Source organism: Mauremys mutica, chromosome 2, assembly GCF_020497125.1.
Source record: "Mauremys mutica isolate MM-2020 ecotype Southern chromosome 2, ASM2049712v1, whole genome shotgun sequence".
In the NCBI taxonomy this organism is placed as follows: domain Eukaryota; kingdom Metazoa; phylum Chordata; order Testudines; family Geoemydidae; genus Mauremys; species Mauremys mutica.
This window is the reverse complement of record NC_059073.1, coordinates 144,741,965-144,758,569: the sequence shown is the minus strand read 5'-3', so window position 1 is coordinate 144,758,569 and position 16,605 is coordinate 144,741,965. Positions and strand designations below refer to the sequence as shown.

The window sequence follows — 16,605 nt, the reverse complement described above, 5'->3', positions numbered from 1 at the left end:
AGCTCAAAGACTTAGAGTCCTCCTGATGGAGGCTGCCCTGTGGCCACCCTCGGACCCGGAACCGGCCGAGGCGGTGCCCAGCACATCTTCCTCGGTGTGGAGCGCCCCGGCACCGGCATCAGGACTTAGGGCCCAGCCCAGGTTATCTAAAACCCGGCACCGGACGGAGTCAGGTCATAGGAAGTCAGCCTTAGTGCGGCACCGGTCACCGTCTCCAGTGCCCGCTAAGAAGAGGAAACCGGTGAGGGAATGGTCACCCCACCAGGACCCCCAGAGGCCGACGCCGTCCGCAGGTGCAAGTGGATAGGCTGGGCTACAGCCCTCGGCTGCTCCGTCGACTCCCGCATTGCAGAGAGGGCGGTCGAGTCCGGACCGGCTAGATCCCCAGACCTCAGCGGAGACTTGCGCCTCCCTTCGACACCGGAGGCATTCGAGGCAGCCTCAGACTTGATGGGACTCCCGGCACCGGCCTCCCCGCACCGTAGTAGGGAGTTGCCTACCACGGCTCGTCCCCCAGTACAATCGAGGGGCAAGCCGGCCATTCTGTCGCCTCCCTCCCCGCACTGCGCCGCTAGGGCAGCACCGGACCAGATAAGCGGCTCCCCGCCGCCTCAGCATCGCTCTCGAACGGCACCGGGTGCTGCTCCCCCCAGGTCCTCTTACTCAGAAACTTCAGGTTCAGAGGCAGACTCCTACCGCTCCAGCCGGTCGCGGAGCAGGAGATCAGTTTCGGGGGTGAGCCACTAGCGTTACCCACAGTGGCAGCAGCAATGGCATCCGCCCTCACAGTGGCCGTTTTGGACCCCCTGGGCCTACCACCAGTCGGTAGGCCAGGCGTTCGGTCCTCAATCAAGATCGGCCTCGGTCTCCTTGGCGTCGGTGGCCCCGGCACAGCTGCCTCCTCCACCGGCACCGTCGTCGGGCAGGGGTGTGCCATATCCAAGTTCAGCACCCCCTAGCCGGGCAGCGGCTACAGTTCGGGCTCAACAGGCACCGCCAGATACGCCAAGCCGTTCACTGGTGACCCTGGTACCGGTCGCGGTGCCGCATTTGGAATCGGAACCGGCCCCGCAACCACAGTACCGTGTGCCGCAAGACCCCGAAGGGCTGCATGCCCCTGAGGAAGGGCCGATCCAAGTAATTTCCTCGTCTTCCTCCCCAGACGAAGCGGTCTCGGGCACGGCTGCGGCACCGGCCCTGGAGGACACTTGGATCCTCCAACAACTCCTCCGGCAAGCAGCTCAGAGCCTCGCAATCCAGGCTGAGGAAATCGAGGTAGACGCGGATCCGGTGGTAGACATCCTGGCTCCCTCAGGGCCATCCAGGGTGGCTCTCCCGTTGATCAAAACCATAGCGGATACATCCCGCACCCTATGGCAAACGCCAGCCTCACTGGCCCCTACTGCCAAGAGAACAGAGTGGCGGTATTTCGTCCCCTCTAAAGGGCACGAATACTTGTACACTGGTGGTGGATGCAGCCAACCAACGGGAGCGTCAGGGGCTTCAGGGGTCAACACCAAAAAGCAGGGACGCTAAAAGACTCGACCTCTTTGGTAGAAAAGTGTACTCCATGGCAGGCCTACAACTCCGTATTGCCAACCAACAGGCAATCGTAAGCCGATATGGTCATAACACATGTTCAGCCATGTCGAAGTTTACGGAGCTCCTTCCCCAGGACTCGAGGTCAGAGTTTTCGGCCCTGGTAGAGGAGGGGAAACTGATCTCCTGAGCCTCTCTCCAGGCTGCCCTAGATGCGGCGGACTCAGCCTCGCGCACCCTGGCCACGGGCCTGGTCATGAGGCGGGGAGCCTGGCTCCAGGTCTTGGGCCTTCCCTATGAGGTCCAGCAGACCAGTCAAGACCTCCTCTTCGAGGGGCAGATGCTGTTTTCAGAAAAGACGGACAAGCGTCTGCATAGCCTAAAGGACTCAAGGGCCACGCTTTGCTCGCTGGGCTTACATACCCCTGCGACCCAGCGCAGGCAGTTTAGGCCGCAGACGGCCCCATGCCCCTACCAGCCTCAGACTCGCCAGGAGCTGGGGCGCAGGCGGGGCAGAAATGGCAGGAGGCATCACCAATGCCACCCCTCCGGCCAGGCGTCCGGTCAGTCGAGACCGCCATCGGTGCTTAGGCCCCCTATTTGATGGTACGGTCGAGGGCGACCTACCTATCGAGACTCTCGATCCTTCTACCCCTACCTTTGGGTTGCGTCTTTCCCCCTTCTACCGTGCCTGGTCCCGAATCACGTCGGACAGCTGAGTGTTCCGCACGGTAGAGAGGGGATATTTTATCCAGTTTTCCTCCCTCCCGCCCCACCAGCCCCCCTCCCCGTCCCTCTTCAGGGACCCATCTCACGAGCAACTTCTAATTCAAGAAGTGAAGTCCCTCATGGAGTCAGGGGCAGTGGAGGAAGTCCCTCGGGAGCTCAGGGGCAAAGGCTTCTACTCCCGGTATTTCCTAATACCGAAGGCCAAAGGGGGCCTGAGACCCATCCTGGACTTGCGGCGGCTGAACAAGTTTGTACGGAAGCTCAAGTTCCGCATGGTCTCCCTGTCCTCAATCATCCCCTCCCTGGATCCAGGAGATTGGTACGCCGCCCTTGACTTAAAGGACGCTTATTTCCACATTGCCATAATTCCCCGACACCGTCGGTACCTCAGGTTCGTCGTGGCCAACGCCCATCTGCAGTTCACGGTGCTTCCGTTTGGCCTGTCGGCTGCCCCAAGGGTCTTCACGAAGTGCATGGCAGTCGTGGCGGCCTTCCTGCGCAGGCAGGGCATCCAGGTATTCTCCTACCTGGACGATTGGCTCATAAAGGGTCGCTCCAAGGAGCAGGTGGAGGCCCAGGTGTTGTTCATCAGGCGGACCTTTCTCAATTTCGGCCTCCTCTTGAATGAAGCCAAGTCCACCCTGTTTCCTACGCAACGAATAGCGTTCATAGGGGCGGTTCTGGACTCCACCCACACCAGAGCGTACCTTCCGGAATCCAGCTTCCGTGCGATTTCTGAGCTCATCCTCGGAATGCACCGCACCCCGATTACCACAGCGCAGATCTGCCTCCGGCTGTTGGGTCATGTGGCGGCATGCACCTATGTGGTGAACCATGCCAGACTCCGGCTTCGCCCGCTACAGTCCTGGTTAGCGACAGTACACCGCCTGGCCAGGGACCCCTTGGACTCAGTGATGTCCATTCCCCACTTAGTGCTAAGCTCGCTACGATGGTGGCTTGACCTGCAGAAAGTATGCATGGGCGTCCCCTTCACTGCCCCTCAACCCTCTCTCTCCCTGGTAACGGATGCCTCGGATTGGGGTTGGGGAGCGCACCTGGGACACCTCAGGATGCAGGGCTTGTGGTCGCCAGAGGACCTCGAGTTGCATATCAATGTCAGGGAGCTGAGAGCGGTTCACCTGGCTTGTTTGACCTTCCGGTCCCACCTGGCCGGCAGATGTGTTTCAGTCCTCTCGGACAACACGTCGGCCGTCTTTTATATCAACAAACGGGGGTGCACGCTCCTCTCCCCTGTGCAGGGAAGCCCTCGCGTTGTGGAATTTCTGCATCCACAATGCTACCCAACTGACGGCGTTCTACCTTCCGGGGGAGCAGAACGGCCTGGCAGACACCCTCAGCCGCTCGTTCCGGGGTCACGAGTGGTCCCTCCGACGGGTCGTGGTACACTCAATCTTCCAGCTCTGGGGCTTTCCCCAGTTAGACTTGTTCGCCTTGAGGGAAAACAGAAAGTGCCGACAATTCTGCTCCCTCCTGGGCCGCAGTCAGGGGTCTCTGTCGGATGCCTTCCTCCAGTCGTGGGGAGTCGGTCTGCTCTACGCCTTTCCTCCGATCCCCCTGATACACAAGGTGATTTTTGAAGATTTGCAGGGACCATGCATGGGTAATCCTGATAGCTCCGGCGTGGCCGCGCCAACATTGGTACATGTCACTCCTGCACATGTCCGTTCAGGTGCCCCTGACGCTGCCCCTGCTCCCAGACGTGATCACGCAGGACCGGGGCTCCCTCCGCCACCCAAACCTGGAATCCCTCCACCTCACAGCCTGGATGTTCCATGGCTGAACCCTGTGGAGATGCAGTGCTCCCAGCAGGTCAGACAAGTGCTGCTCGGTAGTAGGAAACCATCAACCAGGGCCACCTACCTGGCCAAATGGAAGCGCTTCTCTATATGGTCAGGTCAGCGAGGTCACAATCCTCTGGGGGTCCCTGTCCCTATTATCCTAGACTATTTGCTCCACCTCAGACAACTGGGCCTCTCCCTCTCCTTGATTCATGTTCACTTGGCGGCCATCTCGGCTTTTCACCCGGGAGAGGGGAGTACCTCGGTGTTTGCAAACCCGCTGGTCGAGCGTTTCCTCAAGGGTATGGACAGGCTATTTCCGCATGTTCGTCAGCCAGCTCCTGCCTGGGACCTGAATCTGGTCCTCTCTGTTCTCTCGGGACCTCCCTTTGAGCCCCTGGCTTCGTGCTCCCTGTTGTACTTGTTGTATAAGACCACCTTCCTGGCGGCGATCACCTCGGCCAGGAGGGTGTCGGAGCTCAGGGCGTTAACATCCGAGCCCCCGTACACTGTCTTTTTATAAGGACAAGGTCCAACTTAGACCTCACCCGGCCTTCCTCCCCAAGGTCGTCTCACAGTTCCACATGGGACAAGATATCTTTCTCCCGGTGTTTTATCCGAAACCTCACTCTAACAGTGAGGAGCAGAGGTTACATTCCCTGGATGTCCGCAGGGCCTTAGCCTTTTACATCGAGTGTACCAAGCCGTTCAGACGCTCGACTCAGCTCTTCATCGCGGTGGCGGATAGGATAAAAGGGCTCCCGGTCTCCTCTCAACGAATCTCTTCATGGATCGCGACCTGCATCCGGGAATGCTACCACATAGCTAAGACCCCTGTCCCTCCAGTCACGGCCCTCTCCACTAGGGCGCAGGCCTCCTCTGCGGCTTTCCTGGCTCAGATCCCAACTCAGGAGATCTGTAGAGCGGCCACGTGGTCCTCCATCCACACGTTCATGTCGCACTATGCCATCACACACCAGGCTAGGGATGATGCAGCCTTTGGTCGTGCAGTACTCCAGTCAGCAGTGAACTCCGACCCCACCACCTAGGTTCAGGCTTGTGAGTCACCTGCTTGGAATGGACATGAACAACCACTCGAAGAAGAAAAAACAGTTACCCACCTTTTAGTAACTCTTGTTCTTCGAGATGTGTTGTTCATGTCCATTCCAATACCCACCCTCCTGCCCCTCTGTCGGAGTGCCAGCAAGAAGGAACTGAGGGGGTGGAGGGTCGGCGGGCCCCTTTATAGGGCGCTGTAGTGGCGCCACTCCAGGGGGCGCCAGGGCCGACCCTACGGACGCTGCTAGGGGAAAATCTTCCGGCTGGCGTGCACGCGGCGCACACACACCTGCTTGGAATGGACATGAACAACCACTCAAAGAAGAACAGTTACTAAAAGGTGGGTAACCGTTTTTTTAGGTTATTGTGACATCACATGAACTTTCACTCATTTCTTACAATTAAACTCAGGACTAAGGGTATATTTATAGGCCCTGTTATCACAATGGGCCCCTACAAGTCAAGTTCAAGGTGCATTGGCAGGGTAGTGCAAGAGGGAAGCTCCCCCTGCCACTGTCCACTCCATCCCTGTTCTGTAGGTAAACATGCCCTCATCATCCAGGGCTGACAGCCCAATCAACACAGCTACAACTGCATTAGCTAGTCCATAACTAAGACAATTAACAATAGAAAAACCCTCGAGTAACTGTTCTGCTATCCAGTGTGACGCTGTCTGAACAGCCCAACTTGTCTCTCTTCTAACATAAGAACATAAGAAAGGCCGTACCGGGTCAGACCAAAGGTCCATCTAGCCCAGTATCTGTCTACCGACAGTGGCCAATGCCAGGTGCCCCTGAGGGAGTGAACCTAACAGGCAATGATCAAGTGATCTCTCTCCTGCCATCCATCTCCATCCTCTGACGAACAGAGGCTAGGGACACCATTCTTACCCATCCTGGCTAATAGCCATTTATGGACTTAGCCACCATGAATTTATCCAGTCCCCTTTTAAACATTGTTATAGTCCTAGCCTTCACAACCTCCTCAGGTAAGGAGTTCCACAAGTTGACTGTGCGCTGCGTGAAGAAGAACTTCCTTTTATTTGTTTTAAACCTGCTGCCTATTAATTTCATTTGGTGACCCCTAGTTCTTGTATTATGGGAATAAGTAAATAACTTTTCCTTATCCACTTTCTCAACATCACTCATGATTTTATATACCTCTATCATGTCCCCCCTTAGTCTCCTCTTTTCCAAACTGAAGAGTCCTAGCCTCTTTAATCTTTCCTCATATGTAACCCTCTCTAAACCCCTAATCATTTTAGTTGCTCTTTTCTGAACCTTTTCTAGTGCTAGAATATCTTTTTTGAGGTGAGGAGACCACATCTGTACACAGTATTCGAGATGTGGGCGTACCATGGATTTATATAAGGGCAATAATATATTCTCAGTCTTATTCTCTATCCCCTTTTTAATGATTCCTAACATCCTGTTTGCTTTTTTTGACCGCCTCTGCACACTGCGTGGACATCTTCAGAGAACTATCCACGATAACTCCAAGATCTTTTTCCTGACTCGTTGTAGCTAAATTAGCCCCCATCATGTTGTATGTATAGTTGGGGTTATTTTTTCCAATGTGCATTACTTTACATTTATCCACATTAAATTTCATTTGCCATTTTGTTGCCCAATCACTTAGTTTTGTGAGATCTTTTTGAAGTTCTTCACAATCTGCTTTGGTCTTAACTATCTTGAGTAGTTTAGTGTCATCTGCAAACTTTGCCACCTCACTGTTTACCCCTTTCTCCAGATCATTTATGAATAAATTGAATAGGATTGGTCCTAGGACTGACCCTTGGGGAACACCACTAGTTACCCCTCTCCATTCTGAGAATTTACCATTAATTCCTACCCTTTGTTCCCTGTCCTTTAACCAGTTCTCAATCCATGAAAGGACCTTTCCTTTTATCCCATGACAGCTTAATTTACGTAAGAGCCTTTGGTGAGGGACCTTGTCAAAGGCTTTCTGGAAATCTAAGTACACTATGTCCACCGGATCCCCCTTGTCCACATGTTTGTTGACCCCTTCAAAGAATTCTAATAGATTAGTAAGACACGATTTCCCTTTACAGAAACCATGTTGACTATTGCTCAAGAGTTTATGTTTTTCTATGTGTCTGACAATTTTATTCTTTACTATTGTTTCAACTAATTTGCCCGGTACCGACGTTAGACTTACCGGTCTGTAATTGCCAGGATCACCCCTAGAGCCCTTTTTAAATATTGGCGTTACATTAGCTAACTTCCAGTCATTGGGTACCGAAGCCGATTTAAAGGACAGGTTACAAACCTTAGTTAATAGTTCCGCAACTTCACATTTGAGTTCTTTCAGAACTCTTGGGTGAATGCCATCTGGTCCCGGTGACTTGTTAATGTTGAGTTTATCAATTAATTCCAAAACCTCCTCTAGTGACACTTCAATCTGTGACAGTTCCTCAGATTTGTCACCTACAAAAGCCAGCTCAGGTCTGGGAATCTCCCTAACATCCTCAGCCGTGAAGACTGAAGCAAAGAATCCATTTAGTTTCTCCGCAATGACTTTATCATCTTTAAGCGCTCCTTTTGTATTTTCATCGTCAAGGGGCCCCACTGGTTGTTTAGCAGGCTTCCTGCTTCTGATGTACTTAAAAAACATTTTGTTATTACCTTTGGAGTTTATGGCTAGCCGTTCTTCAAACTCCTCTTTGGCTTTTCTTATTACACTCTTGCACTTAAGTTGGCAGTGTTTGTGCTCCTTTCTATTTGCCTCACTGGGATTTGACTTCCACTTTTTAAAGGAAGTCTTTTTATCTCTCACTGCTTCTTTTACATGGTTGTTAAGCCACGGTGGCTCTTTTTTAGTTCTTTTACTGTTTTTCTTAATTTGGGGTATACATTGAAGTTGGGCCTCTATTATGGTGTCTTTAAAAAGGGCCCACGCAACTTGCAGGGATTTCACTTTAGTCACTGTACCTTTTAACTTTTGTCTAACTAACCCCCTCATTTTTGTATAGTTCCCCCTTTTGAAATTAAAGGCCACAGTGTTGGGCAGTTGAGATGTTCTTCCCACCACAGGGATGTTGAATGCTATTGTATTATGGTCACTATTTCCAAGCGGTCCTGCTATAGTTACCTCTTGGACCAGCTCCTGCGCTCCACTCAGGATTAAATCTAGAGTCGCCTCTCCCCTTGTGGGTTCCCGTACCAGCTGCTCCATGAAGCAGTCATTTAAAGTATCGAGAAATTTTATCTCTGCATTTCGTCCTGAAGTGAAATGTTCCCAGTCAATATGGGGATAATTGAAATCCCCCACTATTATTGGGTTCTTAATTTTGATAGCCTCTCTAATTTCCCTTAGCATTTCATCATCACTATTACTGTCCTGGTCAGGTGGTCGATAATAGATCCCTACTGTTATATTTTTACTAGAGCATGAAATTTCTATCCAGAGAGACTCTATGGAACCTGTGGATTCGCTTAAGATTTTTACTTCATTTGAATCTACACTTTCTTTAACATATAGTGCCACTCCTCCCCCTGCATGGCCTGTTCTGTCCTTCCGATATATTTTGTACCCCGGAATGATTGTGTCCCATTGATTGGTCTCAGTCCACCAGGTTTCTGTGATGCCTATTATATCTATATCCTCCTTTATCACAAGGCACTCTAGTTCACCCATCTTATTATTTAGACTTCTGGCATTTGTGTACAAGCACTTTAAAAACTTGTCCCTGTTTATTAGCCTGCCTTTTTCTGATGTGCCAGATTCTTTTTTATGTGACTGTTTGTCATCTGATCCGGCCCTTACATTATACTTCTCATTCCTCTGCTCCTGACTATAACCTGGAGATTCTCTATCATCAGACTCTCCCCTAAGAGAAGTCTGTGTCCGATCCACACGCACCTCTGCAGCAGTCGGCTTTCCCCCATCTCCTAGTTTAAAAACTGCTCTACAACCTTTTTAATGTTTAGTGCCAGCAGTCTGGTTCTCTGGGTACTGAAATGTCTGTGTTAAATCTATGCTGTCGACATGACCTCTTGGAGCAGGGGCTGTGTCTTCCTATGTGTCTGTGCACATTATGGATCTTACCACAGTTAAAATGCACTTTCTCATTCTAGAACTGCAGGGAGTTTGTTTAGGCAGGTTTAATTTACTTGCTGTTCTCTTTTGTCCTTCCTTCCCTAGGTACATCTTTGCTAAGAATCTCTTTGAGCTTGGCCACCTCACTGAGATCGAATGGACCATTTACCAGGACTTGCACACCTTCCTCCTACAAGAGTTTGGGGATCGAACTGCTCTGCATGGCTTTCTGTATCTCCAGGCAACTCCAGAGGTAACTGAGAGCATGACTGGGAACTAACTAAAATCATCTATAGTGGCTGCATTGAAGGTTGGCCTTGCTTTCCTTGAGAGGCAAAGGAACTCTGGACCATAGCCAATCAGAAACAGACTGGGACTCAAGAGGTCTGGGTTCAACTCCCAGCCTTGCTGTGTAATTTGGGTCAAGTCAATTAATCCCTGTGCCTCATTTCCCAATCTGTATGATGATAATAGCCCAGCAATTAATGTGGGGAAGGTGTCTCTGAAAGGTTCCAGAAATGTGAGAGGGTAAAAACCAATACACCTAAGGACTTGGCTATCACAAGAATCTCTAGTGCAGACATCTTATTTACCTGTCCTAGTATAATTCTGGCACATCCTTCTGTAAAGAACCTTCTAACTCAGGGGTAGGCAACCTATGGCACGTGTGCCGAAGGCGGCACGCGAGCTGATTTTCAGTGGCACTCTCACTACCCAGGTCCTGGCCATCAGTCCGGGGGGCTCTGCATTTTAATTTAATTTTAAATGAAGCTTCTTAAACATTTTAAAAACCTTATTTACTTTACATACAACAATAGTTTAGCTATATATTAGACTTATAGAAAGAGACCTAAAAACATTAAAATGTATTACTGGCACGCGAGACCTTAAATCAGAGTGAATAAATGAAGACTCGGCACAGCACTTCTGAAAGGTTGCCAACCCCTGTCTAACTGCTCTGAGCTTTCAATGTAAGGGTCTTGACACAGTTTGCAACTGCTCAAGGCAGGAAAGCAGTGAGTAGTTGAGGTCAGTCACTAGTTGTATTGTGGTAGGTCCTGGAAGCCCTGATCAAGATTGAGGCCCCAGTGTTCAAGGCACTATATGTATACATAGTGAGAGACAGTGCAAGTTCTTCAGAAAAGAGACTAAGCAGACAAAACAAAGGGTGGGAGGGGAAACCAAGGCACAAAGAATCCAGTTACTTGGCTGAGCTTGCACAGCAAATCAGCAGCAGAATCAGGAATAGAACCCAAATCTCTTAAGTGCTAATCCAGGGCTCTGTGAGCCGGACCACATTGCTTCTCCAGTGAGGGCCATTTTCTTCTAAGAACTTATTCTGTAACCCAGAGGGAAAATCAGTTCCTTCTGTTACGTAGTGCTCACTGTGCAGCCTTAGTTCCAAACAGCTACTCCTTGCTCTTGTTTTTTAAAGGCTTAGCCCCAGTGTTTGGGAAACTACTTTGAGGGTTGGGGGAATATAGACTGCTTTTATGTATGGATGGCTGCTCTCGGGGCTTCCTCTCTGTGCATCATGTTGGCTCTTCCTGATGATGGCTGGATTCAACTTCTTCCAGAGCTGTATCTGTCAACACTGACACAAGTTGCTGCCCTTCTAGCACTGGGCGGGGGTGTGTGTAAACATTCCAAGTATGGGGCCCAGTTGTGCTTGTAGTGAAGTTAATGGAGTTTTGCCATTGACTCCCTCCAGTGGATGAAAGGTCAAATCCTTACACACCCACTAAATGTCTGGCCCTAGACAGGCATTGTGACTTGTCTGTCGTGTGAAGCCATCCCTACTTTGTGTGGCTGTATCCTTTTCCAGCTGCCTAATGCTGAGTTTGAACTCCTGCTGTTGTCTGAAGTGCCCCATCCAAGTGTGGTTGAGTTTGCAAAGCAGACCTCATTGAGTCCTGTGGGGTAAATGAGTGCGTCATGCTAATGGAGGAGCTGTCATTTCCTCCCTTCAGAAATGTCTGGAGCGGTTGCACCGAAGGGGGAGGCCTGAGGAGAAGGCGATCCAGCTGGAATATCTGGAGCAGCTTCACACACAGCATGAAAACTGGCTAGTAAAGAAAACCACGAAGTAAGTGACAATAGAAATGGCTTCCAGATTCTCGGCCATGCAAGCCTGGCTCTTTAAATGGGTGAATAATATGTCTTCTGCTGTGCAAAGGTGCCTGTTTTAGTTTCTGGCTTAGCTCCCTACCACCATCCTGCCTGTATAATCTGGTACCCTTTCCCAACCCTAGAGATCCCCTCCCTGATGCCTCCAGCTGTCCACCACCCTTCTTCATCCCTCGCTTAGTCCTCCCATTACCCAGCCAGCTTTCTGCCATCAATCTTAATGACACCAAACACAGTCTTCTAAGGACATTTCAGCAGGCTCGTCCCTTTCAGCAGTAGGCTCTCCTTTGTTACTTGTGCTTCTCTCCATCACACCAAATCCTGTAGTTCCTTCCCAGAGACCACTCTAACCCAACTACAGTCAGATAGTCAAGGGGCTGCTGTCTCTGGGGCTTCTCCACTGACTACTCATTCCATCACTCTTCCTACCACACAGCAGGGTCACAGAAATGAAGTGACTTGCCCAAGGTATCACAGCCAAACAGTGATAGAACCCAAGGGTTCGGGGTTCCAGTCCTCTGCTCTATTAGGCATGTTATCTTCCCAGATACCAAAGGGTATAACACAATTCAGAAGAGGGAGAAAGCTCATCTACCTCATGAAAATCTAAGGTGACCCCTTCCCTTCCATACTCTTACCTTGGGTTTTGCTTGTATAATGTGCTGGTAGTTTACTGAATCTTGGAATCCAAACAGGGTGTGTAGGGTTCCAGGCATCTCTCAGCATCAAGCCCTTTGCTTGGAAATCTTCTCTTTTGATGGGGCAGGAGGGAAGGGACTTGTTCTGTGCAGCTGGAGGAGTCTTTTTTTTTTTTTTAAATGATGGTGAAATTCTATATGCAGCAGACATCCTTCTTATGATAAAATACACTTACGTTGAAGCAGTGGTGTGATACATCTGTCTTGTGTCTGGGCATATTGTCTCTTACTTCTCCCCAGAGGTACACTAATAAGCCTATTGTTTAGTTCTCTTGTTGTTTTCTTCAGGGTCCACTTTGAAAACCTAAGGAATGCTCCAGTCCTTGTGCTTAATGTCAATCATGATTTTGAGGATGACCCAGCAGAACAAGAAGAGCTCATGAGGAAGGTAAGCAGTGTTGATACCAGCTCATTTTTGCTATTCATGTAAAATGCAGAATTAGACGTGTTGTGTGAGAATGAGGAATATTTTCTTCCTTCTAATAACCATCTGTTATGTACCGTCCTATCAGCTTGGACTGTTCCTGCAGCAATATCACCTTATACTCTGATCCAGTTTCATCCCACAAGCTAATCAGTCAGGCGGGGTCCGCAATTGGACAAGAGATCTCCAGGTGCTGTGTATGTATGCTAGCTACTGTCTCCAGCATCCTGGCTTGGTATTAAGAGATGCTGTGCTGCTAGAGGTGATGACTTATAGATAAGACAAACTAAAGGCCTGATTGCTGTGAGATCTTCAGTGTCACACTTCTTGAAAGGCATAGTTTTCACCTCTTGGCCAAGTGCCATATCAGGTAATAACATGCTATCTGTGTAAATTCCCACTGAAGTTGCTGTTGGATATGATTTTCCAGTTTCCTACCCTAAACCATAGCATTTTTGTAAGCTGTTAAACAGCTGACGGGTTTCACCCCAGAGGTACTGTATTTCAGTACTGGAGAAAAATGATCCCTCTGAATAGATTTTAAAACCTATAGCTTCTCTCATCCTTGAGGAGCCTGAATAAATAGAGGATGACAATATTACTTCTCTGATCAGTGAAAATACACTGTGAATTCTGCCAAGAAGTCCATAGTGGAGGTTTGTTTGTTTAAGAGCAGGATAATGTTTGTCCATTTTTATTATTACTATTTATATTGTGATAAGTACCTAGGAGCCACAGTCATGGACCAGGAATCCATTGCGTGAGGCACTGTGCAAACACAGAAGATAGTATTATTCTTCTTTTTGTGGGGTTGTATTGATGTGGTGGCTGGCTTGCTAGAGGGGAAATGCTGGTATTTTCCCAGGGAATACATTGGTGGGATTGTATTCTACCAATATTGTATGTGTAATGCATTCATGTAGGTATGAGTCTAATAAACAAGTTACATTTCACAGACTTATTAAGTATGAGTACATTGCAGTGTTACTGCCTGTCCTCTAAAATGTATATGAAAAAATGTATGCTTGATTGTAATCTTCGTGTGTGTTTGTACAGCACCTGCCACAATGGGGGGCCTTGACCTTGATGGTGAACTTTGAGCACTACTGCAATGAAAATAGTGATATCTTCTTCATTGACCCCTCCAGGTCAAAAGTTTTAAGACCTGCTAAAGCTTGTTGCTCTATCAGTGTTCGTAAGAAAATAGTCTAACTTTGAAGTCCTTGTGATAACTCCTTAGCAAATAGATTGTTTTGAATGAAATGTAGAACTACTTAGGTTTTTGTTGCGTGCTTTTTGTGCAGTCTGATAAATTTCACTTTTATAAAAGATGCTCTCTTTCCCTCACAGGTAAAGGCTTTTATAAAGACTCTGTGATCTGAAGCTTTGTCATCTCCCTCCACTACCAACCCAGAATTCCTTATTTATTTGCGACCAGTTGGAACTGATAATGCTGCTTGCCATTTAAAAGGTCAAACAAAATAATCAGCAAATCTGTGTGTCAAACTTGGAAGGCCAAAAGTGTAACTGAAGTATTTTAGTGAATTACACTTGAATTCTGTGTTTTTCTTCCAAACCAAATGTTACTTTTCCAGGGAGGGAGAAAAGATGTACAGTCACCCATGAGCAACCCTATAGTAACACACCCATGTGTGTCTAATGGAAAGAAGAAGATTAAGAACCCCAGAAAATTAATTTTCTGATCTTCCAAAGGGTGTTATGATCAGTGGGGGAAAGAAGTGATTTTAGACGTTATGAAGAATCCCTTCTACTTATGCCACAGCTTAAGTATTTCAACCTTGCTTTCCTTTCATTGCTGAAGGTGATCTGCAGAAACCTTCTATTCCATTACATGCTGAATGCACCCAATGAGAGTGTTGTAAAGAATTACAGGAACCAATGGTCCCGATTCACCACTGCTCTGCACCCGTGCAAAGTGAATGTAATATACTGCCAAATCAGTGTCAGCATTTCAGACTCATTTAGCACAAGTGCAAGTGGTACGTTCAAGTCAGTGGAGAATAAGACCCAACATAGCCATTTTTGGCACTTCTAATCCACTCATTGCAGTAGAACGCAAAGTCTTATTTAATATTAAGCCAGCTTCTCTTATTAAGTTTGTAACTTACTTGGTGTGTTTTCCATATCTTGGGCCTAATGATGAATTACCCTAGTATCGTCTCATCAGCCAGACTGCTGCTGGAGCCCTGGCGGAAGGAAAAGAGAAATGGCATACCATGTATTGTCTGAAACGTTTTTAATATTTCACATTTTAAAGTAAGCCTAATGATTTAGAATAGGGGACTGGAAGTCAGGATCACTTGTGGGGGTGGTAACAGAACCCCACTGACGTGCTCTGTTACTTCATGCAAGTCATTTAGCCTCTTCAGCATTTATGACATCCTCAGATGAAAGGCATTTATACATATAATATGCAAAACAGATCCTGTTCTTAAAATACCTTGCAAAATGATAGCTGTTTGACAAACTGCTCTTACCTTACCTCTCAACCTGGCACCTTGGATGGGCTGACACTAGTGCAGTCCACCCTGGGGTGTAATCTGGACACTGCAGAAGCTAAGAAGGGGAGAAGAAAGAAAGACATGAATTTCAGTGGAAGTTAGCTGCCTGCCTCCCTTAAGTTCCTTTTGAAAATCTGATCTGAAATGCAATGAGTTCAGTGGTGCACAAATTTGGCTTTGTCCATCTAGCTCCCACTTACCTTTCCTTGCTGAAACATACCTGAATGGATTTGTTAGAAGGTGCAGCATGTCCCTCTAAGACCATAAAGCCTCATAAGACCAATAAGTCTTCAATAAACATGAAGAGACAAAGGAGAAGCAGGAATGGTCTTAAGACAGGCAGTTTTGAAATACCAGAGAGAAATATGGCCTTGTTAAGACAGTAGCAAAGATCTTTCCAACTGTGTGTGTGCTGAGATGCCCTTCGTAATCAAGCTCTTGTGGGGCCATTGTGTATTGCATGAAATCCTGGTCCCATTGAAGTCAGTCGTAAGACTCCTGCTGACTTCAGTCGGGTCAGGAGTTTACCTGCTGGTGAATCAGAGGGAATTTTGTGAAATGATTGTCTGGTCACTTTTAAGTTGTAGACCTACACGTTACTGTTGTTAGGTTACATTGCAACACTCAGCAGTTCCTATGACCAAGAAGAACTAAAATCAAGCAAATCTGTATATGTAGTTTAGTTTTAGACCTGTTTAGTCTAAAGGTAAATAGTAAACTGTACAAACTTATCTAGATATCACCTTGTGCTCCAAGGGGAACATAAATACATGTCTCTAGATGTCTGCAGGGTGAATATTTGAGGAACAGACACCTCATAATGTAAATTTGGTGGACAGGTTAAATTCTGAAGGAAAATTCTGTGTATTTATTTAGCTTGTGTTAAATTAAAAAGTATATTACTTTTCAGCGGTCTTGTCCATGTTTTGGCTGTCCTGCAGTTAAAGGAGCTGTGTGGTGGTGAATTGCATCGGTCATGCAAATCAGTGTTGGGGATGACTAGTGATTATTGGCAGGATCGTCTTGTGGCTAAAGAAGTGGACTGGGAGGCCTGTGTCAGACCCATTGTCTGATTTTTTTTTTGGGCCAGTCACTCTAAGTTAGATATTCAGAAGTGCCCAGCACACTGGGTGCTGAGCTCATTAAACAAGTCATCTATCTTCTTTCCCTTTGCTTCTGTAGTGGGCACTGGCCTCTGCAACTCCCAGTTGGCTTCCCATCAGGCCATCAGTGCCTGTTACAGTCTGAAGTGGGACACTAGATGGCGCCTGACCTCCAAGCTCCTGTTTCCTGATTCAGTTTGTTTATTTTAAACTGTGCTCTAAATTGCTTATTTGCTAGGAATAATAAAAAGCATGGATACTCAGATAGTTGCAAGGGCTGTAAAACAAATGGGTTGGTTTTTTTTATGCATGGCGAGGTCGTAGCAAATAGGGAAACAAAGAAGCCAGTGTTCCCAGGGTGGGCAATTTTCAGACTTGCTTTTAAATAACTATAGCTGAGTATTACCCCTAATGTGTATTCTTAATCAGTTACTTAGTAATAGGAATTCTGCATCAAAAAATCACCTGCCAAGAAAGCTGTCTTTTGTCTCCCATGTGGTTTTAGATCTCAGCTGTGCTGCTGCTATTATCAGAAAGCAGAACATA

The 16,605-nt window shown here is 47.9% G+C and overlaps 1 protein-coding gene across 3 annotated transcripts in view; it reads left to right on the top strand.

The window, feature by feature from the left end:
• Positions 1-15,865, top strand: part of DGUOK (deoxyguanosine kinase) — a 36,799-nt gene extending 20,934 nt beyond the window's left edge. For all 3 annotated transcript variants that reach the window (XM_045007031.1, XM_045007030.1, XM_045007029.1), the window contains 4 exons: positions 9,291-9,438; positions 11,156-11,271; positions 12,299-12,398; positions 13,785-15,865. In XM_045007031.1, the coding sequence (XP_044862966.1) occupies positions 9,291-9,438; positions 11,156-11,271; positions 12,299-12,398; positions 13,785-13,811 (391 nt within the window). In that variant the 3' untranslated portion in view covers positions 13,812-15,865. The remainder of the gene's footprint in view (positions 1-9,290; positions 9,439-11,155; positions 11,272-12,298; positions 12,399-13,784) is intronic.
• The last annotated feature ends 740 nt before the right edge of the window (positions 15,866-16,605 follow it).